Source organism: Erinaceus europaeus, chromosome 13 (assembly GCF_950295315.1).
Source record: "Erinaceus europaeus chromosome 13, mEriEur2.1, whole genome shotgun sequence".
In the NCBI taxonomy this organism is placed as follows: domain Eukaryota; kingdom Metazoa; phylum Chordata; class Mammalia; order Eulipotyphla; family Erinaceidae; genus Erinaceus; species Erinaceus europaeus.
The window spans coordinates 98614111-98641827 of NC_080174.1; the positions used below are offsets into that span (position 1 = coordinate 98614111).

Below are 27717 nucleotides of genomic sequence, written 5' to 3' on the forward strand. Positions count from 1 at the left end.
GCTGGCTCCTGCTATTCCTTACACCACCGCCCCAGCTCAGGCTGGAGACAACTGGCCCGTCTATGCGGCACCACGTTGAGCCGGAGGGTAATGGTACCCTCGCGGGGCCCAGAAGCATTGTTCAGTCCCCGCGCCACCACAAGCCAGAGCTGGTCACTGCCAGGCACCAAGGGCATTGTCCATCCACGCCTCCCCCCAGGCTGTGTGCAACCGACTTCTTTCCCGCACCTTCAGAGAACGGGAGCCAAGGGGTGAAGACACCATCAGCAGCAGCGCTGGTAGGAGGGAGGTTCAGGACCAGGCAAGGCTTCTGGAGGGCCTGAGGTCTCCTCTCTTGTTCTTTCCTCTTTCCTCTTTCCTCTTTCCTCTCTCTCTCTCTCTCTTTTTTTTTTTTTTTTTTGCCTCCAGGGTTCCTGCTGGGGCTGGGTGCCAGCACTACAAATCCACTGCTCCTGGAGGCCATTTTTTTTCCATTACATTGGACAGGACAGAGAGACATTGATAGGAAGGGGAGATAAAGACACCTGCAGACCTGCTTCACCGCTGTGAAGTGACCCCCCTGTAGGTGGAGAGCCAGGGACTCAAACCCGGATCCTTGACCAGCTCTTTTCAGTTCATACCATGTGTACTTAACCCGGAGCACCACTGCCCAGCCTCCTTTATCTTGACTTTGTTTTCCCGTTAGTAATAAAGTAATAACATAATAAAGTAATAACACACTTCTTGTCAGTGACAAGAAGTGTGGAGCTCGTGGTCCGGGAGGTGGCACAGTGGATAAAGCCTGTACTCTCAAGCCTGAATTTCCACATTCAATCCCCGGCAGCACATGGACCAGAGTGATGTCTCCTCCTATCTTTCTTGTGAATAAATAAAATATTTTAAAAGAAGAAGAGGAAAGAAAATGTGGAAATCAAAAATGTAGAAAGGAAATTACTCATCTAAGACCCTGCAGGTCCAACAGTCGGTGCAGTGGGTAAAGCGTTGGCCTCTCAGGCAGGAGGTCCCAAGTTCAATCCCCAGCATCATATGTGCCAGAGAGATGCTCTGGTTCTCCGCCTATCTCCTCTCATAAGTAAATAACCCCTCTGTCTTCCCCTCCTCTCTCCATTTCTCTCTATCCTATCCAACAACAACGACATCAACAACAATAAAAATGGCAACAAAAGGGAAAATATAAAATTTTCTTAACATATATTTTTTGGGGGTAGGGCGGTGGCGCAGTGGGTTAAGCACATGTGGCGCAAAGCTCAGGGACCAGTGTAGGGATCCCAGTTCGAGCCCCCGGCTCCCCACCTGCAGGGGAGTCGCTTTACAGGCGGTGAAGCAGGTCTGCAGGTGTCTGTCTTTCTCTCCCCCTCTCTCCATTTCTCTCTGTCCTATCCAAAAACGAACAACATCAACAATGGCAATAATAATAACCACAATGAGGCTACAACAACAAGAGCAACAAAAAGGGGAAAAAATGGCCTCCAGGAGCGGTGGATTCATGGTGCAGGCACTGAGCCCAGCAATAACCCTGGAGGCAAAAAAAAAATATATATATATATATATATATTTTTTTTTTTTTGTCTATTTACTTTGGATATAGAGAGCAATTGAGAAGGAAGGACTGATCCGGTCAGGTGCACATGGCACCATGCAGAATTCTAGACCTGGTTCCAGCCCCCGTTCCCCGCTCCCACCTGCAGGGAAGGCTTCAAGGTGGTGGAGCAGGCCTGCAGGTGTCTCTGCTCTACTTCTCCACCCCTCTCAGTTTCGCTCGCTGTGTTCTGTCAAAGAAAAAGGAAGAGAGGAGACACCTGTAGCCCTGCTTCACTGCTCCTGAAGTTGCCTCTTGCAGCTGGGGCTTGGGGGCTTGAACCCAGGGCCTTCCGTCTGGTAGTGTGCGCACTCAGCCCAGTGCACCTCCTGCCCGGCTCTTCTGTGAGAATGTTCTCACTTTCTTTGGTCGCTGGGGGCTGCTGAGCCAGCGGAGCAGAGTGAACCTGCCCGGAGGAGGAGGAGGTGAGTGTGTGCTTAGGCTGGGAGGGTCTGTCCGACTGACAGGAAAACAAAGCACCTGGGGACTTAGAAGGTAGATTGGGGGTGGGGGCGGTGGTGCACCAGCTTGAGCACAAGGACCACGTAAGGAACCGAGTTCCAGTCTCCGCTCCTCACCTGCAGGGGAACTTGCACTTCATGAGTGGTGAAGCAGGTCTGCAGGTATCTCTCTCCCTCTCTTTGTTCTTTGTAATTTTTTAAATTCTTATTTATTGTTGGATAGAGACAAGAGGGGAGGGGGAGAAAGGAGGAGAGAGAGAGAACGACATCACTATGGTACATGTGCTGCAGGGGACTGAACTCAGGACCTCATGCTTGAGATTCTAGTGCTTACCTACTGCGCCACCTCCCGGACACTCTTTCCCTCTCTGTCTTCCCCTCCTCTCTCCATTTCTGTCTGTCCTATTCAATAAAAATAAAAGAGACTAGTGGTCTGGGAGGTAGGCACAGTGGATAGAGCATTAGACTCAACCATGAGGTCCCAAGTTCAGTCCCCAGCAGCACCAGAGTGATGTCTGGGGCTTTCTCCCCCCCCCCCATCTTTCTCATGAATTGTCGTATGCTTTACATTGGTTTGTTCTAGCCCTCCCCCGCCAAGAGAATTGGATCAGTCCAGTTAATTTCGCGGCCCGCTTGGCCCCGCCCCAAGGAACCCCGACAGAGGGTTCCTGAGTTCGAGAGTTTCAGAGTTAGAGAGTAAGAGAGAGTTCCACAGTGGAAGAGTTTCAGAGTTCGAGAGTTCCACAGTAAGAGACGGTTCCTGAGTTCAAGAGTAAGAGAGAGTGCTGGTGCCGCCGCAAAGAGACAGCAGAGTTCTGTTTGGTAATTAGTTTGTCTTAGTTTATGAATCGTTGTTCCTGAATAAAGAAATACAGCTTCCCTGCCCAGCCGTTGTCTCTGCATCTCTGTTACCTGCCCGTGAAGCCAACCCGCCCGGCGAGAGCCTCCAAAAAATTTAACAATAAAGTAAGGGGAGGGGTCTGGCGGCAGCAGCGGGTTAAGCGCACATGGCGCAAAGCGCAAGGACCAGCATAAGGATCCCAGTTCAAGCCCCCGGCTCCCCACCTGCAGGAGAAGTCACTTCACAGGCAGTGAAACAGGTCTGCAGGTGTCTATCCCCCTTTCTGTCTTCCCCTCCTCTCTCCATTTCTCTCTGTCCTATCCAACAATGAACAGCATCAACAATAACAATAACCACAACAAGGTTACAACAACAAAAGGGGAAAAAATGGCCTCCAGGAGCAGTGGATTCATGGTGCAGGCACTGAGCCCCAGCAATAACCCTGGAGGCAAAAATAAAATAAGTATGGTGGCACACCTGGTTGAGCACACATGTTACAGTGAGCAAGGACTCAGGTTCAAGCCCCTGGCCCTCACCTGCAGGGGGAAAGCTTCACAAGTGGTGAAGCAGGGCTGCAGGTGTCTCCTATCTCCCCTTCCTCTAAATCTCTGGCTGTCTCTATCCAAAAAATAAAGATTTAAAAAAAAGAGCTGCATGTTTCCAAATCTCTTCAGTAGCAATTCTTTAAAATAAATAAGTAAATAAATGGCAAACGCTAGAAGAAGAAGAAGAAGAAGTAAATAAATGGAAAAAAAAATGACTGTCAAGTGCAGTGACGTCGTAGCACCAGTGATAACTCTGGAAACAAAAAAAGAAAAATTTCTCTCTCCCTCTCTCTTCCTCTGTCACTCTCCTTGAGAGCTTGTTGGGCGGTTCTGCTCACTTGCACACGGCACTTCCACCCCGGAACCAGGCAGCACTGCCCACTGCACCCCCAGTCTGGACAGCCGTCTCCAGGACGTGCTTGGCCTATCCCCACCTACCCTCTGCCTGGTCTAGGCTCCTGGCCAGCCCCTGTGTACCCAGCTGAAAACCAGGGTCTGACAGCATCTGGAAGGAACAGATTGGACAAGCAAAGAGCCTTGGCCCAGGACGGCAGTGTCAGGTGGGCAGGTGAAGGTTGGAAGCCTTTACTGTTACTTTGGAAAAGAAGGGAAGGACGTCAGTTGCACTGCCTCTACAAGTGCTCACACATGAGCAGGTGAAAAGGTTGTGGGACAGGAAGTAGGGAGTCGTTCTCTGTCCTAGCTAATAAAATGGAAACACGGCTGTCAGGAGCAGGGACGTTCCAGCACACAGCCCCAGATAACCCTGGGGCAGAGAGGAGAGACCCCTGCAGCCCAGCTTCACCACTTTTGAGACTCCAGCCCTTACAGGGTGGACTGGGGACTTGAACCCAGGTCCTCAATCACTGAGACGTGCACAAGCCAGTTTGCCGCCCTGCGGCTCCTGTGTTTTCTTCACAGGTTGTAAGTTTCCTTCTTTCCCCTCCTGCACAATGAATCTGCTACTCCAGCAGCCTTTATTGTTCTTCTCTTTTTTGTTGCCCTTGTGTTTTATTGTTGTTGTTGTTATTGATGCCTTTCGTTGTTGGATAGGACAGAGAGAAATGGAGAGAGGAGGGGAAGACAGAGAGGGGGAGAGAAAGACACCTGAAGACCTGCTTCACCGCCTGTGAAGCGACTCCCCTGTAGGTGGGGAGCCGGGGGCCCGAAGCAGGATCCTTACTCCGGTCCTTGCGCTTTGTGCCACGTGTGCTTAACCCGCTGCGCTACCGCCCGACCCCCCAGTATTTATTTTTTAACCAGATCCCTGCTCAGCTCTGGCTCATGGTGGTGTGGGGGATTGAACCTGGGACTTTGGAGCCTTGGGCATGAGAGTCTCTTTGCATAACCATTATACTATCTACCCTCTGCCTCCCAAAAAAAGATCCTAATGCTTGAGTTTGCATACCAGGTGTCTCGGCTCATGTCACCCATTCAAGCCCCAATTCTCTCTCTCTCTCTCTCTCTCTCTCTCTCCCTGTATCCCTCTCTCAACTCCTCTGTGTCTATTAAAAAAAGAGAACAGGGGAGTCGGGCAGTAGCACAACCGGTTAAGCGCACGTGGTGCAAAGCACAAGGACTGGCGTAAGGATCCCGGTTTGAGGCCCTGGAACTCCTGCAGGGGAGTCGCTTCACAGTCTTCCCCACCCCTCTCCATTTCTCTCTGTTCTATCCAACAACAATAAAACAACAAGGGCTTCAGAGGACCTAGGGGGGGTTGTATTGTTATATGAGAAACTGGGGAATGTTATGCATGTACAAACTATTGTACTTACTTACTGTACTTATTGTTGAATGTAAAACATTAATTCCCCAATAAAAAATAAATAAATAAATAAATAAAGGTAATGCAAAAAATAAATACTGTGGGGGCTGGGTGGTAGCAAAGTGCCCGGCTCCCCACCTGCAGGGGAGTCGCTTCACGAGCGGTGAAGCAGGTCTGCAGGTGTCTGTCTTTCTCTCCCCCTCTCTGTCTTCCTCTCCTCTCTCCATTTCTCGCTGTCCTATCCAACCACAACAAGGGCAACAAAATGGAAACAAATGGCCTCAGGAGCAGTGGATTTGTAGTGCAGGCAGTGAGTCCCAGCGATAACCCTGGAGGCAAAAATAAATAATAAATAGTGGGATAACAGCATGATGGTTTTGCAAATGACTTTCGTTTTTTAATGTTATTTGCATTTAGTTGATTTCATTTGATAGGAGAGAGAAACTGAGAGGGAAGGGGGATAGAGAGAGAGAGAGAAAGATGGAGAGATGCCTCCAACACTGCTTCACCGCATGTGAAGCTTATCCTTCAGGTGGGGGCTGGGGGCTTGAACCTGTACCCTTGAGCATAGTGATGTGTGCACTTAACGGGGTGCAAACAGTTTTCATGCCTGAGGGTCTGAGTTCCCAGGTTTAATACTCAGGCTACTGTAAGTCTGAGCCGAGCAGTACTCCAGTTTAGTAATCAATAACAACAATATATGTCTATTTATGAGAGAGGAAGGGGGAGACAGACAGAGAACCACTGTCTCTGGTGCAGGCGCTACTGAGCTCTACCCTGGGGCCTCACCCCTGCAAAGCCACCACCGGGCCTCCACGCCTCGGGCGCTCAAGGTGACTCTTCCTTAGAGGAGGAAAGGTTGGCAGCCTGTGTCAGGCTGCACCTGTGTGTGTGTTTGGGGAATTTGATTCAACCATAGGACCCAAAATTCCAGGACTCCCGATTTCCTGGGAAGGAGACAAGAGCCCTGGGTTTGTGGGAACAGCTGCCAGTCGGGGAGCTTGAAGGGCCCTGCGCAAGACGGCGGGACGCTGCCGTGACACCCTGGGAGACTCGCCGCAGGGCCGCTGGGCTGGCAGTGACGTGGACTGTGAGCAGAAGCTCTCTGCTCAAGGGGCACCTGGCCGTCGTGGCCCCACAGGCAGTTTGCCGCACCACCCATTCCAACCTCGCTGACACCCCCAAGTCCATGCCTGCGGCCCACAGCTGAACTCTGTGCTTCCGAAAACCTCCTTGACACCTGTGAGGTGACACGGTGGCCACAGGGCAGGGCAGGGTGGAGTGGTGGGCACAGCACAAGCCTCCCAAGCATGAGGTGCTATTGTGCAGAGAACAGCAGCTCAGGACCGTCCTGTCCCCCAGTTCCCTCCCGGGGTCTGTCATGGGCTCCTTGAAACAATTGCAAGGTAACCTTTGTGATCTACATGCAAATTCCAAACTTTGTTGTTTTTTTTTAATATTTACTTATTTACTTTATTCCCTTTTGTTGCCCTTGTTGTTTTACTGTTATAGTTATTATTGTTGTTGTTAGGACAGAGAGAAATGGAGATAGGAGGGGAAGACAGAGAGAGGGAGAGAAAGACACCTGCAGACCTGCTTCACCGCCTGTGAAGCGACTCCCCTACAGGTGGGGAGCCAGGGGCTCGAACCAGGATCCTTACGCCGGTCCTTGTGCTTTGTGCCACCTGCGCTTAACCTGCTGCGCTATGGCCAGACTCTCCCCATTTTGTTGTTTTTATCAGCCCTGCTCAGCTCTGGCTTTTGGAGGTGCAGGGGATTGAACCTGGACACTTCCCCACCTCAGAGCCCTTTATTTACTTCAGTATGATGCACCGAAAGATTTGATGTATTTATTTCTTTATTAAATACTTATTTATTCCCCTTTGTTGCCCTGTTGTTTTATTGTTATAGTTATTGATGTTATCGTCGTTGGATAGGACGGAGAGAAATGAAGAGAGGAGGGGAAGACAGAGAGAGGGAGAGAAAGACAGACACCTGCAGACCTGCTTCACCGCCTGTGAAGGGACTCCCCTGCAGGTGGGGAGCCAGGGGCTCGAACCAGGATCCTTACGCTGGTCCTTGCACTTTGCGCCACCTGCGCTTAACCTGCTGCGCTACCGCCCGGCACCCAGATTTTACGTATTTATCAATGAGATGGGAAGAGAGAAACAGCTGTGCTACAAGCATGCCAGGGACTGAACTCAGAACCTCATGCGTGAGAGTCCAACACTTCATCCACTGCACCACCATCCGGACCACTGTGTTTTCCTTTATTTCTAATTTTTATTAGATAGGATAGAGACAGATTGAGAGCACAGGGAGAGAGAGAGACAGACAGACAGACAGACAGACAGATACCTGCAGACCGGCTTCACCACTCGTGAAGGTTTCCCCTGCAGCTGTGCAGTGGGCGCTTCAACCCAGGTCCTTGTGTTTAACCGGGCACCCCCCCCCCATGAAATAAGTCCTTTTGGCATTTTGGGGCCTTGCGCAGGTTCACTGCTGAGGCACAGGCTGCCCTTCAGACGGGCAGCAGCTCCGTGTGGACGCCTCCCCAGGGGGCCAGTGCTCCGGTGTGATGTGCCTGGGCCGTGTGCTCCGCAGGACAGCTGCCCCAGCTGAGCGAGCGGTCTCCGTGGTCCAGAGACGTAGGTCTAAGTACACATTGGCTTTGCCCCTGCGATTACAGCTGGGGCTCCCCACCTTCAGGATACAGCGCCAGCACTCCCCGTGGCCACCCTCTCCCCCTCCCTCTCTCACACTGTCTGTCCTCCTCTTCCTCCCTCCCTCCCACTCAGATTTTATGTATTCATCAATGAGAAAGATAGGAGAGAGAACCTGTCATCACTCTAGTACACATGTTGCCAGGGGTTGAACTCGGGACCTCATGCTTGAGAGCCCAGTGCTGGGGGCCGGCTGGGGGCGCACAGGGTTAAGCACATATGGTGTGGGAGTCAGGCGGTAGCGCAGTGGGTTAAGCACAGGTGGTGCAAAGCGCAGGGACTGGCGTAAAGATCCCGGTTCGAGCCCCCGGCTCCCCACCTGCAGGGGAGTCCCTTCACAGGCGGTGAAGCAGGTCTGCAGGTGTCTGTCTTTCTCTCCCCCTCTCTCTCTGTCTTCCCCTCCTCTCTCCATTTTTCTCTGTCCTATCCAGCAACGATAACAATAATAATTACAACAATAGAGCAACAAGGGCAACAAATTGGAATAAATAAATATTTTTTTAAAAGCACACACAGTATGACACCTAAGGACCCTTGCAAGGACCTGGGTTCTAGACCCAGCTCCCCACCTGCAGGGGTCGCTTCACAAGCAGTGAAGCAGGGCTGCAGGCGTCTTCTCTCTCCCTCTCTGTCTCTCCCTTCCCTCTCCTCTCAATTTCTCTCTGTTCTATCCAAAAATTCGAAAAATGGCCTCCAGGAGCTGTGGATTCGTAGTGTAGGCACTGAGCCTCAGCAGTAACCCTGGAGGCAAAAATAAAGAAAGAAAAAAGAGCCCAGTGCTTTATCCACTGTGCCACCTCTCCCTCCCTCCCTTCCTCCCTTTTCTTTCTTAGAAAACAGGAAAAACAGGAACCTGCCGCCCTGTTCTGGCTCTAAAGCTCCCCCTACAGGTGGGGACCAAGGCCTTGAACCCACCTGGTGTATCACTCACTGCCAGCCTCACATTGGCCTGACTCTGTTCCGGCTTTTTATTTATTATTTATAAAAAGGAAACACTAACCACAACGAGGCTGCAACAAGGGCAGTAAAATGGGGGGGAGTGGCCTCCAGGAGCAGTGGATTCATGGTGCAGGCACCTAGCCCCAGCAGTAACCCTGGAGGCAAAAAAAAAAAAAAAAAAGGAAACACTAGGGAGCCAGGCGGTAGCGGGTGAAGCGACTCCCCTGCAGGTGGGGAGCCGGGGGCTCGAACCGGGATCCTTACGCCGGTCCCTGCGCTTTGCACCACGTGTGCTTAACCCGACCCCCATATTAATTTATTTTTAAATGTTTATTTATTCCCTTTTGTCACCCTTGTTGTTTTATTATAGTTACTATTGTTGTTATTGATGTTGTTTGTTGTTGGATAGGACAGAGAGAAATGGAGAGAGGAGGGGAAGACAGAGAGGAGGAGAGAAAGACAGACACCTGCAGACCTGCTTCACCGCCTGTGAAGCGACTCCTCTGCAGGTGGGGAGCCGGGGGCTCAAACAGGGATCCTTAAGCCAGTCCTTGCGATTCACGCCACCTGTGCTTAACCCACTGCACTACTGCCCAACTCTCCATTTATTTATTGGTTAGAGACAGCCAGAAATTGAGAGGGTAGGAGGTGATAGGGAAAGATACCTGCAGCCCTGCTTCACTACTCACGAAGCTTTCCCTCTGCAGGTGGGGGCCGAGAGCTTGAACTTGGGTCCTTGCGCACTGTGACATGTGTGCTCAACCAGGTGTGCGGCCAACTGGCCCTCCTTTAAAAGGAGCTTAATGGGGAGTCAGGTGGTAGCGCTGTGGGTTAAGTGCAGGTGGCACAAAGCGCAAGGACCGGTGTGAGGATCCTGGTTCGAGCCCCCGGCTCCCCACCTGCAGGGGAGTCGCTTCACAGGTGGTGAAGCAGGTCTGCAGGTGTCTGTCTTTCTCTCCCCCTCTCTGTCTTCCCCTCCTCTCTCCATTTCTCTCTGTCCTATCCAACAACGACATCAATAACAACAATAACTACAACAATGAAAAAAACAAGGGCAACAAAAGGGAAAATAAATATTAAAAATTTTTTTTAAAAGGAGCTTAACGCCAACCGCGTCTCATCATTGCTCTCGGACTCTTGCACTAAGCGGTGTGATTGGATTGTTGGCTCCAGGTCAAGACAGGACACACGTCCCAGCTCCACGTGGAGGCGGCAGGATGTCAGTCAGGAAACACCCTTGTCATCATGTCACTGGCAGTTTACGCCGGTCTCATCTCCCTTCCCTGGCAGGCCAGCCAAAGCGTGCGGGGCAATTAGCATTTAATATTTGGTAATTAGCATGCTTAATGTGACTCAGAGAAGTTCCCTGACACTTCCCCGAAAACAGAAAGCACACTGCCTCCCACCCGGCCTGTCAAAAAGCTGCAGTGCCAGTCTCTTCTCGGTCGTTGAATATGCATGCGTCCGGGACACTGCTGCAAATTTAGCAAAGCGCCTTCCTATTCAGAATCTGCAATGGAGCTCAAGCCAGGGCTTGCGGTGTCAACGTCCCCCAGCAGATCAATCCCGACCGGGAGCCAAGTCTGGAAAAGATGCATTTTAGGGCAGGGGCGACCAGGTACTGGTCATACTGAGGCTCCCAGGCCCCAGGTTCAGTTCCCAACACCATAGTCAGCCTGAGCTGGGCTCTGGGAAACAAAAAGGTCACATGTCAGTGCTCCAGGACCCGGGTTCGAGCCCCCAGTCACCACCTGCAGGGGGGAAGCCTCACAAGTGGTGACAGCGCTTCAGGTGTCCCCGTTTCCCTCTCTTCCAGTTAGAACAAACACACATGGAGAAGAGGGGCGGGCAGTAGCCCACCTGGCTAAGCGCTCACATTACGGTGCGCAAGGGCCCGGGTTCAAGCCCATGGTCTCCACCTGCAGGGCTGAAGCAGGGCTGCAGGTGTCTCTTGTCCGTCTCCCCTCCCAACTTCCATCTCTACCCAATAATGAAGATGATTTTCACAAGGGGGGAATCCTCACGAGTGGTGTCTCTCTCCCCTCCCCTCGGATACCGGGCTGTCTCTATCCAGCGAACAGAGGTAATGAAAAAGGAAAGGTGCGAGGAGCCCCGCACACGGGAGCCCGCGCCCCGCCGTCGCGCCCCGGGGGGTGTCAGCCTCCGGACCCGCGAGAGAGCGCCGGCGGGCGGACAGCAGCAGGGAGGCCGGGACCCTTTCCCCCGCCGCCCCGCCCCGCCCCGGAACCAGCCTCCCGACCCCGCCGCCAGCCCGCCGCCCCACGTGGCCCCCAGGCGCGGGCCGCACTAGCTTGTTGCCGCCGACGGCCGGCGCAGCCCCGCCATTGGGCGCCGACCGGGGGGCCCCCGACCAATGAGCGCGCGCCCAGGGCCGCAGGGGGCGGTGCCTCAGACGTTGCCCTGCCCGCCACGCGTCTCCATTGGGCGTCGTGCCGCGGGTCCGCGGCCAATAAGCGCGCGTCGAGAGCTGGAGGGGGCGGGATTTGGGCTCTCAGCCAATGGTCGCGCGCTCGGGGCCTCGGGGGGCGGGGCCTCGGAGGTAGCCCGGCTTGGCCCGGCCCGCGCCGCCATTGGCGGGAAGCGGCCCCGCCCCCGGACAGGCCCCGCCCCCGCCCGTTAGGTTGCGGCGCGGGCGGCGGGCGGAGCTGGTCCCGTTGTGCTGCGCTCCGCGCGGCCTGTAGTCCCGGGCCCGCCGCCGCCCGCGCCCGCGCCCGCCGCCCGCCGCCCGCCATGGAGTCCGGCCCCGACGGCCCCGCCGCCATCCGCGACGGCTGGTTCCACGAGACGTGCAGCCTGTGGCCCGGCCAGGCCCTGTCGCTGCAGGTGGAGCAGCTGCTGCACCACCGGCGCTCGCGCTTCCAGGACATCCTCGTCTTCCGCAGGTGCCGCCGCACCCCGGCTCCGGCTCCGGGTCCGAGCCGCCCGCGCCCCTCCACGTGTCAGCCCGGGACACGTCGGACCCCGAGCGCAGACCCCGCCCGGCGAGTCCGAGCCACGTGTCACCCGGATCCCGCCGCGGGTCGGGCGGGGGCGGGGGCGCGGGGGGGCGCGGGAGGCGGGCGCGGGGCCTGACTGCCTGTCACTCGGTCCCGCGCAGCAAGAGCTACGGGAACGTGCTGGTTCTGGACGGGGTCATCCAGTGCACCGAGAGGGACGAGTTCTCCTACCAGGAGATGATCGCCAACCTGCCCCTGTGCAGCCACCCCAACCCGCGCAAGGTAGGGGTGCGGTGCGGGGGCCGGGGCCCATCCTGCCCCTGCTGAGCCACCCCGGGCCGCACCCCGAGTCCCCGGGGTCCCGGGTGGGGGCCAGTGGCTGTTTCTGGGCGGTCGTGGAGCTGGGAGGCCGCTGCAACCTGCCGCCCGACCCCCAGGTGCTGATCATCGGGGGCGGCGACGGCGGCGTCTTGCGCGAGGTGGTGAAGCATCCGGCGGTGGAGGCCGTGGTCCAGTGTGAGATCGACGAGGTGAGCGGCGCACGGAGCCTGCCTGGGACCGGGTGGCTCAGCGGGCGGGGCGTCGGGGGACCGGGTGGCTCAGCGGGCGGGGCGTCGGGGGACACCGGGTGGCTCAGCGGGCAGGGCGTCGGGGGACACCGGGTGGCTCAGCGGGCAGGGCGTCGGGGGACACCGGGTGGCTCAGCGGGCAGGGCGCCGGGGGACCGGGTGGCACAGCGGGCAGGGGCGCCGGGGGACCGGGTGGCTCAGCGGGCAGGGCGCCGGGGGACCGGGTGGCTCAGCGGGCAGGGGCGTCGGGGGACCGGGTGGCTCAGCGGGCAGGGCGTCGGGGGACCGGGTGGCACAGCGGGCAGGGGCGCCGGGGGACCGGGTGGCTCAGCGGGCAGGGGCGTCGGGGGACCGGGTGGCTCAGCGGGCAGGGCGTCGGGGGACCGGGTGGCACAGCGGGCAGGGCGTCGGGGGACCGGGTGGCACAGCGGGCAGGGCGTCGGGGGACCGGGTGACTCAGCGGGCAGGGCGTCGGGGGGCACCGGGTGGCTGGACAGCCCTGTGTGTCTCCACTTGAGACGCAAAGGGTAAAGCCCACCAGGAGCAGCGGAGTCGGGGCCTTGCTGGGAGAAGGAGGAAATGGAGGCCAGGTGCACTTGGCTTGGCTGAGTGCAAGGACCTGGGTTCAAGCCCCCGTCCCCACCTGCAGGGGGAAAGCTTCATGAGTGGTGAAGCAGGGCTGCAGGGGTCTCTTCTTCACATCCGTCTCCTCTTCCTCTGTAAATTTCTCTGACTGTATCCAATAATAAAGTAGATGTAGTTTAAAAAGAACGTGGGGCAAGGGTAGAAGCATAACGGTTATGCAAAGAGACATTAAGGCCTGGGCTCCAAGGTCCCGTGTTCAATCCTCCCCACACACACCACCATAAGCCAGAGCTGATCAATGCTCTGATTAAAAAAAAAAAAGATGAGGCGCACGTGGCGCAAAGTGCAAGGACCTGCGTCAGGATCCGGGTTCGAGTCCCGGCTCCCCATCTGTAGTGGTGTCAGTCACTTCACAGGCGGTGAAGCAGGTCTGCGGGTGTCTTGTCTTTATCTCCTTCTGTCTCAATTCCTCTGTGTCTCAATCCAATAACAAATTTAAAAAAAAATGATGAGGATGCTGGGCAGTACCTCAGTGGGTTAAGCACACCTGGCGCAAAGCAAAGCGCAAGGACCGGCGTAAGGATCCCGGTTCGAGCCCCCGGCTCCCCACCTGCAGGGGAGTCGCTTCCCAGGCGGTGAAGCAGGTCTGCAGGTGTCTGTCTTTCTCTCCTCCTCTCTGTCTCCCCTTCCTCTCTCCATTTCTCTCTGTCCTATCCAACAACAACAACAACAAGGGCAACAAAATGGGAAAAATGGCCTTCAGGAGCAGTGGATTCATAGTGCAGGCAGTGAGCCCCAGCAATAACCCTGGAGGGAGAGATAACAATAAAAATTGAGCTGAGCAAGGTGGGACAGGGGGGAAGCTAGTGAGGTCTTGGCCCCAGAGGGATGCTTTGTCATGCTGAGTGAGGCTGGTCTGGCAGGCAGGAACCCTCCTCCGCGCTGGCAGGTGCTGCCACAAGCCCCGTTGACATCTGGGCCATGGAGCTCAACCTCATCTCCCGCTCCCCTTAGGACGTCATCCAAGTCTCCAAGAAGTTCCTGCCGAGCATGGCTGTTGGCTACTCGAGCTCCAAGCTGACCCTGCATGTTGGCGATGGATTTGAATTCATGAAACAGAACCAGGATGCCTTTGATGTCATCATCACTGACTCCTCGGACCCCATGGGTAGGAAGATAACCAGGGCGCCCCCCACACACCTGGTCCATTGCCAGAGGAGAGGGCAGAGGGCACCCGGGACAGGAGCTGTGGCCTCCCTTCCTTTCCCCCCTTAGTATTATCTTTACTGACTTACTGGACATAGACAGCCAGAGGGGAGGGGGAGACAGACGCCTACAGCCCTGCTTCACGCACACGTGCGCACACACACACATACACACACCTGCAGGTGGGGACCAGAGGCTTGAACTTGGGTCCTTGCACATTGTAATATGCGCTCAGCCAGGTGCACCACCACCCGGCCCCTATCCTCCGCCTCATTTTTCCTTTTTTTTAAATTTTTATTCATTTATTTCCTTTTGTTGCCCTTTTTTTTTGTTTGTTTGTTTTGTTTTTTTTTGTAGTTGTTGGATAGAACAGAGAGAAGTGGAGAGAGGAGGGGAAGACAGAGAGGGGGAGAGAAAGACAGACACCTGCAGACCTGCTTCACCGCCTGTGAAGCGACTCCCCTGCAGGTGGGGAGCCGGGGGCTTGAACTGGGATCCTTACACTGGTCCTTGTGCTTTGCGCCACCTGCACTTAACCCTCTGTGCTACTGCCCAACTCCCTGTTTTTTTTTTTTCTTTTTAAATATTTTATTTATTGAGTCATGAGAAATGATAGAGAAAGAACCAGACATCACTCTGGTCCATGTGCTGCCAAGGACTGAGAGTCCAGTGCTTTACCCACTGTGCCACCTCCTGGACACCCACCTCATTTTTCCTCACAAGTGACTGAGCAGAGTCCACGTTCACATACTGATGGTGGCCTGGGGAGGGGGGTAGGGCTAGAAGGTGGAAGCCCCCCGCCCCCAGTTGCCAGGAGATAGTGGGGGTGCCTGGTGTCTGGGCTCAGGTCCCAGCCCTGACCCTTGGCTGTGTGTCCTGCAGGCCCGGCCGAGAGCCTCTTCAAGGAGTCCTACTACCAGCTTATGAGGACGGCCCTCAAGGACGATGGCATCCTTTGCTGCCAGGGTGAGTGCCGGCCGGCCGGGCGGGCCGTCCCAGGGTGGTGGAGGCTCAGCCCTGCTGATGCCCTGCCCTCCCGCCCCCAGGGGAGTGCCAGTGGCTACACCTGGACCTCATCAGAGAGATGCGGCAGTTCTGCAAGTCTCTGTTTCCCGTGGTGGGTTACGCCTACTGCACCATCCCCACCTACCCTAGCGGCCAGATTGGTTTCATGCTATGCAGCAAGAACCCCGTGAGTCGGTGGGGGGACGGGGGCCTCCTGGGTGTGGGGCACAGAGAGGGGTCTCCCGGGTGTGGGGGACGGGGGCCTCCTGGGTGGGGGGCACAGAGAGGGGCCTCCCGGGTGGGGGGACGGGGGGCCTCCTGGGTGGGGGGCACAGAGAGGGGTCTCCCGGGTTGGGGGACGGGGGGCCTCCTGGGTGTGGGGGACGGGGGGCCTCCCGGGTGTGGGGGACGGGGGCCTCCTGGGTGTGGGGCACAGAGGGGTCTCCCAGGTGTGGGGCACAGAGAGGGGTCTCCCAGGTGTGGGGGACGGGGGCCTCCTGGGTGTGGGGCACAGAGAGGGGTCTCCCGGGTGTGGGGGACGGGGGCCTCCTGGGTGTGGGGCACAGAGGGGTCTCCCAGGTGTGGGGCACAGAGAGGGGTCTCCCAGGTGTGGGGGACGGGGGCCTCCTGGGTGTGGGGCACAGAGAGGGGTCTCCCGGGTGTGGGGGACGGGGGCCTCCTGGGTGTGGGGCACAGAGGGGTCTCCCAGGTGTGGGGCACAGAGAGGGGTCTCCCAGGTGTGGGGGACGGGGGCCTCCTGGGTGTGGGGCACAGAGAGGGGTCTCCCGGGTGTGGGGGACGGGGGCCTCCTGGGTGGGGGGCACAGAGAGGGGTCTCCCAGGTGTGGGGGACGGGGGCCTCCTGGGTGGGGGGCACAGAGAGGGGTCTCCCAGGTGTGGGGGACGGGGGCCTCCTGGGTGTGGGGCACAGAGGGGTCTCCCAGGTGTGGGGCACAGAGAGGGGTCTCCCAGGTGTGGGGGACGGGGGCCTCCTGGGTGTGGGGCACAGAGAGGGGTCTCCCGGGTGTGGGGGACGGGGGCCTCCTGGGTGGGGGGCACAGAGAGGGGCCTCCCGGGTGGGGGCACGGGGGGCCTCCTGGGTGGGGGGCACAGAGAGGGGTCTCCCGGGTTGGGGGACGGGGGGGCCTCCTGGGTGTGGGGGACGGGGGGCCTCCCGGGTGTGGGGGACGGGGGCCTCCTGGGTGTGGGGCACAGAGAGGGGCCTCCCGGGTGGGGGGACGGGGGGCCTCCTGGGTGTGGGGCACAGAGAGGGGTCTCCCAGGTGTGGGGCACAGAGAGGGGTCTCCCAGGTGTGGGGGACGGGGGCCTCCTGGGTGTGGGGCACAGAGGGGTCTCCCAGGTGTGGGGGACGGGGGCCTCCTGGGTGTGGGGCACAGAGAGGGGTCTCCTGGGTGTGGGGGGACTGGGGGCCTCCTGGGTGTGGGGCACAGAGAGGGGTCTCCCGGGTGGGGGGCACAGAGGAGCCTCCTGGGTGTGGGGGGCACAGAGTGGCTTCCCGGGTGTGTGGGCACAGAGAGGGGTCTCCTGGGTGGGGGGCCTCCTGGGTGTGGGGCACAGAGAGGGGTCTCCCGGGGGTGGGGGCAGAGAGAGGGGCTTCCCAGGTGTGGGGGGCACAGAGAGGGGTCTCCCGGGGGTGGGGGCAAAGAGGGCACCCCTGACTGTCCCCCCACGCAGAGCACCAACTTCCGGGAGCCCGTCCGGCCACTGAGCCGGCAGCAGGTGGAGGAGATGGACCTCAGATACTACAACCCTGAGGTGCACAGGGCCGCCTTCGTCCTGCCCGAGTTTGCCCGAAAGGTGGGTGCCGGGCGGGTGCCGGGAGTGGCGCCCTGAGGGGCTGGCTGCCTGGGGCCCCGGCGTCCTCACTTGGCCTCTTTCCCACCAGGCCCTGGATGAGGTGAGCTGAGCCCATGGCCACGCCGCCCGGACCTCAGGCGTCTGGCCCCCACCCCCATCCTTGGACAAGACCCCCACTGACTCACCCGCCAGCCAAGTGTTACAAGGCCCCAGAATGCTGCCCGGCCTGCCCTGCTGGGCGGACTGTGTCTGTCTCTGTCTGTCTGTCTGGCTGGCACTCAGCCTTCAAGCCTATACCAGCTGTGTACAGCACCGTGTCCACCTTCAGTCACCTCTCACTAAACGTGTATTTATAGCAACGTTCTGAGTCCCCGACCTTGAACCGGGCCTGAGCAGGGAGGGCTGACTCCATTGTCACTGGGGGGCCTCTGGGTGGGCCCGCCGCCGCCGCCGCCCGCCAACCCCTGGGACACAGCACTCACCTGAGTGGGTCCAGAACTGCTGAGCGGTGCGCTTGGTTGGAACCGCTTCCGAGACTGTCAACCGGGTGCTGGGGGTGCTGGGGGTTCAGACACGAGCCTACTGGCTACCCACATCAGGAGCCTTGACTGAGCTCAGGACTCAAACTCGCCACCCCACTCCAGTCCTCTGCTTAGTGACTAAGCTCCCCCAAGGGCTCGAGGCCCAGAAGGCGGCCACCTCGCTGGCCCTGTCCCCTCTCCAAGGTGCTGAACCTCCAGTGCCCTGGTCCCTGGGGCTGGGAGAAGAGCCCCGCCTGCTGGTAGAGGAGACACCATCAGGTGCACAGCGGGCGCGGGAGGGTGTGGGTGTCCCCACCAGCTCCGCCCCTGCCCACAAGAAGTGCCAGTCCAGCTGGGCTGCAGACCTGGGACTGACCCAGCTCCAGCTCCAAGGACTCATCTGAGTCTCCTGACCTTTGACCTCAAGCTAACCCCTGCTCTGCGCCTGCCCCCGCCACCCCCCCCCAGCCCTGTTTAATTTTTCCCAGAGCACTGCTCAGCTCTGGCTTATGGCGGTGCAGGGGATTGAACCTGGGGATTTGAGAGCCTCTTAGATTTCTTTACTTGTGGTGACTAGGGAGGGGAGAACAGCGTTTGTTGCTCTAGTTAGGAAGCTTTGAGGCTTTACAACTGTCTTCAGCTCTGCACAGTGAGGTTAGGGGCCGGAGCTCCCAGCAGGAAGGCTCGCCCCCTCACTCAGGACCTTCCAAAGCCTGCTTACTCCTTTCTAGAAAGGTCCCCAGAGACCTGTGGGGAGATGGATCCAGCTGTCCCCTGTGAACACCTGACGTTTGATACCCAACCCCCAGCTGTCTGCTGTCTTGAGGGGAAGCAGCAGCCTGACAGCACGTGCACCTGGTTAAGCGTTCACATCATAGTGCACAAGGACCCGGGTTCAAGCCTCCAGTCCCCACCTGCAGGCGGGAAACTTAAAGAGCCATGAATGTGATGCAGGTGTCTCTCTTGCTCCCTATGTCCCCTTCCCCTCGATTTCTCTTTATCCCATAATGAAAGAATACCAGACCTGTTTAGGGCTGGGGAGACGGCAGGCTTAGGCGGGAGGCAGCCCATCTTGTCACGTGTGAGTGACGGGCTTGAGGCCAGCATAATACCGTGGCCTCTGCAAAGTCTGCCACATCAAGTAGGGCCCGGTGGCAGTGCTCCCGGGAGAGCACCTCTGCTAGAATGTGCACAGACCCGGGTTCAAGCCCCTGCTGTCCAGCTGCAGGGGGTTGAGGGTGAAGCAGGGCTGCAGAGGGAGATAGAAGACCCCAAGCCGGCACTGCAGTCTGCAGGTTGAGTCTTTTACCTTTTGATGCCCTTGTTGAAGTTAACTGTTGTTACTGATGTTGGATAGGACAGAGAAATGGAGAGAGGAGGGGAAGACGGCGAGGGGGCGAGAAAGACAGACACCTGCAGACCTGCTTCACCGCCTGTGAAGCGAGTCCCCTGCAGGTGGGGAGCCGGGGCTTGAACCAGCATTCTTATGCCGGTCCGTGACACATGTGCTTAACCCGCCGCACTACCACCTTAAATCTTAAGCCTTAAGTCTGCTTGTGCTCACACACCTGGGGGGACCGGCTCTGCTCTAACCCCCACGTGGGCATGTCATGCAGGACAGTGGTCACAAGCAACCTGCTCTGTATAATGAGAATGAGGTCACTGCTCTAAAGAGAGTTGGCCAGGTGGTGGCGCGCCTGGTTAAGCACATTACAGGGCACAAGGACTCAGGTTCAAGCCCCTGGTCCCCACCTGCAGGGGGAAAGCTTCACGAGTGGTGAAGCAGGGTTGCAGTTCTCCTCTCACCCCTCTGTCTCCCTTCCCTCTGTTTCACTGTATCAAATAAAAAATGATTTTAAAAAGATAGTCCTCCCCATAATTAGCCTTGCCCGAGTTAAGCACTCAACTAGTCCTTTGTGGGTAGTTAGAACACCTCCTTGGGTGGGGTGTCCACACTGTGAGACCCAGGTTCAGGCCCTGCCCTGCAAGGGACAGCTGTGGCACCGTGTGTGTGTGTGTGTGTGTGTGTGTGTGTGTGTGTGTGTGTGTGTAACCATGTGTGTGAATCCGATTCCTGCCCTGCGGGACAGCTGTGGCACCGTGTATGTGTGTGTGTGTGTATGTGTGTGTGTAACCATGTGTGTGAATCTGATTCCTGCCCTGCAAGGGACAGCTGTGGCACCGTGTGTGTGTGTGTGTGTGTGTGTGTGTGTGTGTGTGTGTGAATCTGATTCCTGCCCTGCGGGACAGCTGTGGCACCGTGTGTGTGTGTGTGTGTGTGTGTGTGTGTGTGTGTGTGTGTGTGTGTGTAACCATGTGTGTGAATCTGATTCCTGCCCTGCAAGGGACAGCTGTGGCACCGTGTGTGTGTGTGTAACCATGTGTATGAATCCGATTCCTGCCCTGCGCGACAGCTGTGGCACCGTGTATGTGTGTGTGTAACCATGTGTGTGAATCTGATTCCTGCCCTGCAAGGGACAGCTGTGGCACCGTGTGTGTGTGTGTGTAACCGTGTGTGTGAATCTGATTCCTGCCCTGCGGGACAGCTGTGGCACCGTGTGTGTGTGTGTGTGTGTGTGTGTGTGTGTGTGTGTAACCATGTGTGTGTAACCATGTGTGTGTATCTAATTCCTGCCCTGTGGGACAGCTGTGGCACCGTGTGTGTGTCACTGTGTGTGTGTGTGTGTGTGTGTGTGTGTGTGTGTGTGTGTGTGTGTGAGAATCTGATTCAATAGTGGCTACACAATCACAGGTCCCAGAGCTTTAGCCCTGTACTGTACCCGCCACCAAAGTCCTGTGCCCCGCCCCAAGTATAACCGCTGCAGCTCTCGGTCTTAGAGTCTGAGTGGGAAGAGGAAAAGCTGAAGAGGAGAGACCTCACGTGAGCGAGGCCTGGGTCTATCAGAAAAGGACAAGGAGGCAACAGCCGTGCTCTGCCCCTTCTGTCGGGGGCAGCCCATCTTCCTTTGAAGCACTTACTCTGGGATTTACCATCACGTCTCGCTCTATTTAAATTTTCACATTATTTACTTATCACTGGATAGAGACAGAAATTGAGAGGGGAGGGGAGAGACACAGACACTTGCAGCCCTGCTTCATCACTTGTGAAGCTTTCCCCTTGCATGTGGGGGCCGGGGGTTCCAACCCAGGTCCTTGCACACTGTAATGCTTGGCCCTGCCTCTGCATCATGTTTCTGGCTCTTGTTTCATCACCTCTCTCAGCCTGCCTGGTTTGTTCATGGCCTTGGGATTTGACACAGTGAACAGCGTTGGCAGCTCAAACATGGTGTCCTGCATTTGACCCCCGAGCATCACACGGCAAAAGTGGCGCTCAGGTCACCCTCACAAATAATCATAAACCTGTAGACAGGAGTTAGCTTTCTCCTTCCTCTTCCTCCTCCTCTCATCAGTTAAGTGGCAGTCTTGCAAGTCTTCATTCTGACAAACTGTCGCTACAAAGGCAGTAAGTTAGCCATCTTTTTAAAAAAATATTCCCTTTTGCCCTTGTTTTATTATTGTAGTTATTATTGATGTCATCGTTGTTGGATAGGACAGAGAAATGAAGGAGGGGAAGACGGGGAGAGAAAGACAGACACTTGCAGACCTGCTTCACCGCCTGTGAAGCGACTCCCTTGCAGGTGGGGAGCCGGGGCCTCGAACCGGGATCCTTATACAGGTCCTTGCACTTTGCACCACGTGTGCTTAACTTGTGCTACCGTCCGACTCCCTAAGCTATAATTTCTTTTTTTTTTTTTTTGTAACTTTATTGGGGAGAGAGGGGAAGGGAAGATAAAGAGAGAGACCCTGCACCCTGCAAAAGCTTCACCACTCCTGAAGCTTTTGCCCTGCTGGTGGGGACCAGGGGCTTGAGCCTGGGTCCTTGAGCACTGTAATGTGTCTGCCTAACCAGGTGCGCCACCACCTGGCCTTTTTTTATTAAATATTTTAAATTATTCTTTTTTTATTGGATAGAGACAGCCAGACATTGAGAAGAAGGGCGAGGGACAGAGACGCCTGCAGCCCTGCTTCACCACTTGAAAAGCTTTCCCCCTGCAGGTGGGGACTGGGGGCTTGAACCTGGGTCCGTGTGCGCTCAGCCAGGGGAACTCCAGGGATGGTGCAGCAGTGTTTCAGACCCCCCCCCCCCAGTGACTACAGCTCCAGACTTGAATGCTGGACGTCACGCTAATCCCCCAGCCAGCCAGTCTTTCAATGTAGTAATAGTTTAAAGAAAACACAAACAGGGTGGGGGAAAGTTCTGCAAACAGACTCTCCTGCTTCAGGCTCTGGAGTCTCAGGCTCAGTCCTCACACCAGCATCAGCCATAGCTGAGCAGGACTCTGGCAAAACAAACAAACAAACAAAAAATGGGCTAACACCAGACCTGTGGGTGGCTGGGCAGTGTCACATGCTCGTGACCCTGGGTGCATGTTAGAAAGAAAATTGAATGTGCAGGAGCTGCCCTTTTTAAAAAGATTTGATTTATTTATCAATGAGAAAGATAGGAGCAGGGGGAGAGAGAGAGAGAACCAGACATCTCTCTGGCACATGTGCAGCTGGGCATTGAACTCCGGACCTCATGCTGGAGAGTCCAGTGCTTTATTCACTGTGCCACCTCCCCGACCACTGCAGGAGCCGTCTTCATGTCAGCTTCATGATCGACTGCTGGGTGTAGAATTTGGATGAGGGGGCCGGGCAGTAGCGCACCAGGTTAAGTGCACATAGTAGGAAGCACAGAGATCTCAGTGTGAACCCCCGGCTCCCCACCTGCAGGGGGGCCAATTCATGGGTGGTGGTGAAGCAGGTCTGCAGGTGTCTGTCTTTCTCTTCCCATTTTTTTTAAATTTTTAAAAATTTTTTATTTATTTATTAATGAGAAAGATAGGAGAGAAAGATCCAGACATTACTCTGGTACATGTGTTGCCGGGGATTGAACTCAGGACCTCATGCTTGAGAGTCTAGTGCATTAGCCACTTTGCCACCTCCCGGACCACCCATTTTTATTTTTAAAAAGGAAACACAGAAACCATAGGATAAGAGGGGTACAACTCCACACAATTCCCACCACCAGAACTCTGCATCCATCCCCTCCCCTGACAACTTTCCTATTCTTTATCCCTCTGGGAGTATGGACCCAGGGTCATTGTGGGATGCAGAAGGTGGAAGGTCTGCTTCTAAATTCTGTTTCTAAGACCTTCTGTTTTGATCATCAGATTAGGTTCGCTTGTATTACTTACGATGTGGTCTTTTTACATAATCACTGTTTTACCTGAGACCCGCCCTGCCTGCAGGGGATTGGTTTAATTCCCCACTGGTTAGATGGGAGCTTTCTATGTTCTGTTCGTGCTCTTTTTTTGCTCTGCCCCCTCTCCTAGTCATTTCCTTTCGCTTGCCACTTCCGGTGAAGAGATGCATAAAAGGCGTTGTATCTGATTAATAAACCAGATACTGCTTCCCAGCCTAGCCATGAGTCTCTGGTCGTCTGTCTCCCACCCGAGAAGCTAGACTGGCAAATGGCATCCCGAACTGGCAAAGGTGGAAGGTCTGGCTTCTGTAATGGCTTACCTGCTGAACATGGCGTTGACAGGTGGATCCATACTCCCAGCCTGCCTCTCTCTTTCCCTAGTGGGGCCTAACAAAGTCCCAAAACCTAGATATAGACCAAGTCCCGTGAGATGGAGCAGATGTTCACATGTTTCTATAAGTTAGGGGAAAATATATACCTGAAAGCAAAAATACACAGCAGTCTGCAGTGAGTCAGTAGGAAGCTCATAATGAAATAGTGTCTGCTTAGACTTAGATACCCTTCTCTCCTCCTTTCTACCTCTCCCTCTTCTCTCAATTTCTCTGTCCTATCCAACAACAAGATGGAAAAAAAAGAAAAAGACCACAGGAGCAGCGGATTCGTAGTGCAGGCACTGAACCCCAGCGATAACTTTGGAGGCAAAAAAAAAAAATTTTGGATGATCATGGAATTCTATGTTGGTGATAAGCTTTCAGCATGTTGATAATTTGCTCTCTTTGAATATTATTTATTAGCGGATTAATGGTTTATAGTAAATGCAGTTGTTGGTTACTCAGTTTTCTGAAAAATCCTCTCGCCCCAGCCTAGGTCCTCCTCTACCACCAGCACCAGGACCCGAACCTCCCTCCCCAGAGTCTTTTACTTCGGTGCAAGACACCAGCTCTGCTATTTCTCTGACCGTCAATGACTCGTAGCATTCATTCATTTGTCTGTTGTCCTTTAGGGTCTCTTCTGTGGTGAATATTTTGTCCATTGTCCATGTCCTCTCCCAACTCTGGATGGGGTCAGAGCAATGGGTGCCATACTACAGACCCATTGCTCTTGGTGGCCATTCTTTTCTCTTTTTTATTTTTTTTTTCTATTTTGATAAGTTGAAAAAAATTTAAATTGAAAGGGAGACCTGCAGCCCTGCTTCATTGCTCATGAAGTGTTCCTCCTGCAGGTGGGGAGCGGGGACTCAAACCCGGGCCTTTGTGCCTGGCAAGGTGTGCACTCAACTGGGTGTGTCAACAGCTGGGTGTACCCTTGATGATTTGCTCTTGTCCATTTTTTTCTTTTTTAATATTATTTATTTATTCCCTTTTGTTGCCCTTGTTGTGTTGTTGTCGTCATTGTGGGATAGGACAGAGAGAAATGGAGAGAGGAGGGGAAGACAGAGAGGAGGAGAGAAAGACAGACACCTGCAGACCTGCTTCACCGCCTGGGAAGCGACTCCCCTGCAGGTGGGGAGCCGGGGGCTCGAACCGGGATCCTTACGCTGGTCCCTGCGCTTTGTGCCACCTGCGCTCAGCCCGCTGCGCCAGCGCCCGACTCCCACTCTTGTCCATTTCTGTGGGTTCTTCATGGTGCTCACATTTAACCTGTGACTTGAGAGGTGGCAACAACATGCCTGCTCACTTTTTGTTCTCAAATTCATCTTTTAATTCATCACGGTGGTTCTGCAGGAGACTCTCCTGCCCAAAGCTCTCAAGTCCCAGGTTCAATCCCAGCACCATCATCAGCCAAAGCTGGGCAATGCTCTGGTCTCTCTCTCTCTTTCATTAAAATAAAACAAATAGGGCTGGGCAGTAGTGTAGCCTGTTAAGTGTACCTGGCGTAAAGCGCAAGGACCAGCATAAGGATCCCGGTTCAAGCCCCTGGCTCCTCCCCCTGCAGGGGGGTGGCTTCATGAGTGGTGAGGCAGGTGTCTGTTCTTCTTCCCCCCCCCCCCCGTCTTCCCCTCCCCTCTTGATTTCTTTCTCCTATCCAACAGCAGCAATAGCAATGACAACGATAATAATAACAACAAGGGCAACAGAATAGGAAAAATGTCCTCCAGGAGCAGTGGATTCATAGTGCAGGCACCGAGCCCCAGCAATGACTCTGGAGGCAAATAATCATAATAATAATGAAAAAATTAAATAAATAAAATAATGTATATATTTTTAAAAGATTCACTTTTTTTGTCTCACAGGAAATAGTTTCCTGAGAGGCCCTCTCTGAAAGCACACAAGTCCCTGGCGTTGAAGCGGGAGCCTCAGGCAAAGCATGTGGTGCCTAGCTCAGGAGTTTGACAGTGGCTGAGTCAGAGTTAAGCTCCGCGCCTTTCACAAAACTGTTGGGCAACAGACGTGTAATTCCACACTGTTCCCACCAGCAGACTTCTGTGTCCCCATTCTGTCTCCCAAGGCCACAGATATGGGCCAACACACACACACACACACACACACACACACACACACACACACACACACACACTCACTCACACACACACACACACACAATTTTCTATGATATTCTTTTCATTTAAAATATTTAAATATTTATTTATTCCCTTTTGTTGTCCTTGTTGTTTTATTGTTGTAGTTGTTATCGTTGTTGTTGTTGGATAGGATAGAGAGACATGGAGAGTGGAGGGGAAGACAGAGAGGAGGAGAGAAAGACAGACACCTGCAGACCTGCTTCACCGCCTGGGAAGCGACTCCCCTGCAGGTGGGGAGCCGGGGGCTCGAACCGGGATCCTTATGCCAGTCCCTGCGCTTAGCGCCCCGTGCGCTTAACCCGCTGCGCTACTGCCCGACTTCCTCTTTTTTTTTTTAACTTTATTTTTTTTAACTTTTCCCCCTCTTTTTTGCCTTTGTTGTTTATCATCGTTGTAGTTATTATTGTTGCTGTTGATGTCATCGTCGTTGGATAGGACAGAGAGAAATGGAGAGAGGAGGGGAAGACAGAGAGGGGGAGAGACAGACAGACACCTGCAGACTTGCTTCACCGCCTGTGGGTGTCTTGTCACCTCATTTGGCTCTAAGTCGTCTCCGCTCTTATTCCTTTCTCTCGCCTTTCTTTTTCCTTTGAAGACACTAGTGATAGTTTTATTTTGACTTCAGAACCCTCTCTTATTATTTTATCATTATTTTATTTTACTCATTTTTTTAGGGTAGAGACAGAAATTGAGATTGAAGAGGGAGACAGAGAGGGAGAGAGACAGAGAGACACCTGCAGACCTGCTTCACCTCTCGTGAAGCTTCTCCCCTGCAGGTGGGGACCAGGGGCTTGAACCCGGGTCCTTGAAGAAAACTGTAATATGTGCCCTCCTCTCTCCATTTCTCTCTGTCCTATCCAACAACATTATTGTTGTTATAGCTGTTGCCATTGCTGGACAGGATAGAGAGAAATGGAGAGAGGAAGGGAAGAGAGGGGGGAGAGAAAGACAGACACCTGCAGACCTGCTTCACCGCCTGTGAAGCGACTCCCCTGCAGGTGGGTGGGGAGCCGGGGGCTCGAACCGGGATCCTTACACCGAACCTTGCACCTTGTGCTACGTGCGCTTAATCCACTGCGCTATTGCCCAGCACCCCCAAGATTTCTTTTTCTATCTTCTAGCAGGAAGGAGCAAAAGATGGCTTTTGTGTGTGCACGTGCCCGTGTATCTGTCTGTGTGCACGAGTCCCCCCCCCCACACACACACACACACGGAGACCCTGGCCAGCCATTCTGGGAAATCGCCACGGAGGGTGGGGAACAGTCAGGTTACGTCTGCCTCCTAGAGTGTCCCCTCCACTGGACATCTGGGCAGGTGGGGGTCATGGGGTCATTTCCCCGGAATGCCAGTGACCAGAAGGCTGGGCAGGGCCAGGCTGGACAAACAGATCAAAGGTGAAGTGGTGTGGGGAGGCAGACCAGGCCTGGAGCTCGCCATGAGGTGGGGTGGGGGTGACTGTGCGGTGGGGTGGGGCCCCTCCCAGGCTCACAGGGCTTGGGGTGGGTGCTCACAGGGGGTGAGGTGGGGGGTGCTCAGACTCACAGAGGGTGGGGTCCCTCCTGCAGGCTCAGAGCGGTTGGGGTGGGTCCCCAGGCCCATGTTTGGGGAGGCCTCACGTGTGCGCTCCTGCCCGCAGGCTGCCACTCCTCCTGTGTCTGCTGTGGGGCTCAGCAGCTGCACCCCCAGGCCCCCCGTGGCTCGAGCCCCTGTTCGGGCGCCTGGCATCCCCTGGCTTCCCCGAGGACTATGGCAACAACCAGGAACAGGTCTGGACGCTGACGGCGCCCCCCGGCTTCCGGCTACGCCTGTACTTCACCCACTTTCACCTGGAGCTGTCCTACCTGTGCGAGTACGACTTCGTCCAGGTGGCCTGCGCCCTCTGGGCCGGGGTCCCCAAAGCCAATCTGGGCTGGGGTAGGGGGCCGGGAGGGGCCGGGGTCCCCAAAGCCAGTCTGGCTGGGGTGGGGGGCCGGGAGGGGCCGGGGTCCTCAAAGCCAGTCTGCGCTGGGGTGGGGGGCCAGGAGGGGCCAGGGTCCCCAAGGCCAGTCTGGCTGGGGTGGGGGGCCAGGAGGGGCCAGGGTCCCCAAGGCCAGTCTCGACTGGGGTGGGGCTGCGCTGGGCGGGGCTGGGGTCCCGCCTCCCCTCTGTGACCCCTGACCCTACAGCTGAGCGCAGGGACGGAGGTGCTGGCCCGGCTGTGTGGGCAGGAAAGCACCGACACTGAGCCAGCGCCGGGCAACCAGACCTTCCGTTCACCCGGCCAACGCATGGACGTGACCTTCCGCTCCGACTACTCCAACGAAAAACCCTTCACCGGTTTCGAGGCCTTCTATGTGGCTGAGGGTGAGCCCAGGCGCGAGGACACTGCATGGGCCAACCTCAGGACCAGCATCTATCTAGGCCATGACTCCCCCTACTCAGCCTCAGTCTAGGCCGAG

The 27717-nt window shown here is 55.7% G+C and overlaps 2 protein-coding genes across 2 annotated transcripts; both read left to right on the top strand.

The window, feature by feature from the left end:
* Positions 1-11373: 11373 nt before the first annotated feature.
* On the top strand, positions 11374-17351 carry SRM (spermidine synthase). The gene is made up of 8 exons (XM_060170912.1): positions 11374-11756; positions 11972-12092; positions 12248-12340; positions 13979-14132; positions 15053-15136; positions 15217-15362; positions 16870-16992; positions 17081-17351. The coding sequence occupies exons 1-8, from the start codon at positions 11605-11607 to the stop codon at positions 17099-17101; spliced, it is 894 nt and encodes a 297-aa protein (XP_060026895.1). The 5' UTR covers positions 11374-11604; the 3' UTR covers positions 17102-17351.
* Positions 17352-26665: 9314 nt separating this feature from the next.
* On the top strand, positions 26666-27711 carry LOC132542405 (mannan-binding lectin serine protease 2-like). Its single transcript, XM_060204976.1, has 3 exons — positions 26666-26719; positions 26916-27144; positions 27445-27711. Exons 1-3 carry the CDS (start codon positions 26715-26717, stop codon positions 27709-27711), a joined length of 501 nt encoding a protein of 166 aa, XP_060060959.1. The 5' UTR covers positions 26666-26714.
* The last annotated feature ends 6 nt before the right edge of the window (positions 27712-27717 follow it).

Bases quoted from the DNA above. Each gene is read 5' to 3' on its own strand.
- SRM (XM_060170912.1), top strand. From the start codon at position 11,605: ATGGAGTCCGGCCCCGACGGCCCCGCCGCCATCCGCGACGGCTGGTTC. The intron at 12,341-13,978 runs GTGAGCGGCGCA...CGCTCCCCTTAG, and splicing joins TCCAGTGTGAGATCGACGAG to GACGTCATCCAAGTCTCCAA. The intron at 15,137-15,216 runs GTGAGTGCCGGC...TCCCGCCCCCAG, and splicing joins TGGCATCCTTTGCTGCCAGG to GGGAGTGCCAGTGGCTACAC.
- LOC132542405 (XM_060204976.1), top strand. The intron at 27,145-27,444 runs GTGGCCTGCGCC...CTGACCCTACAG, and splicing joins GCGAGTACGACTTCGTCCAG to CTGAGCGCAGGGACGGAGGT.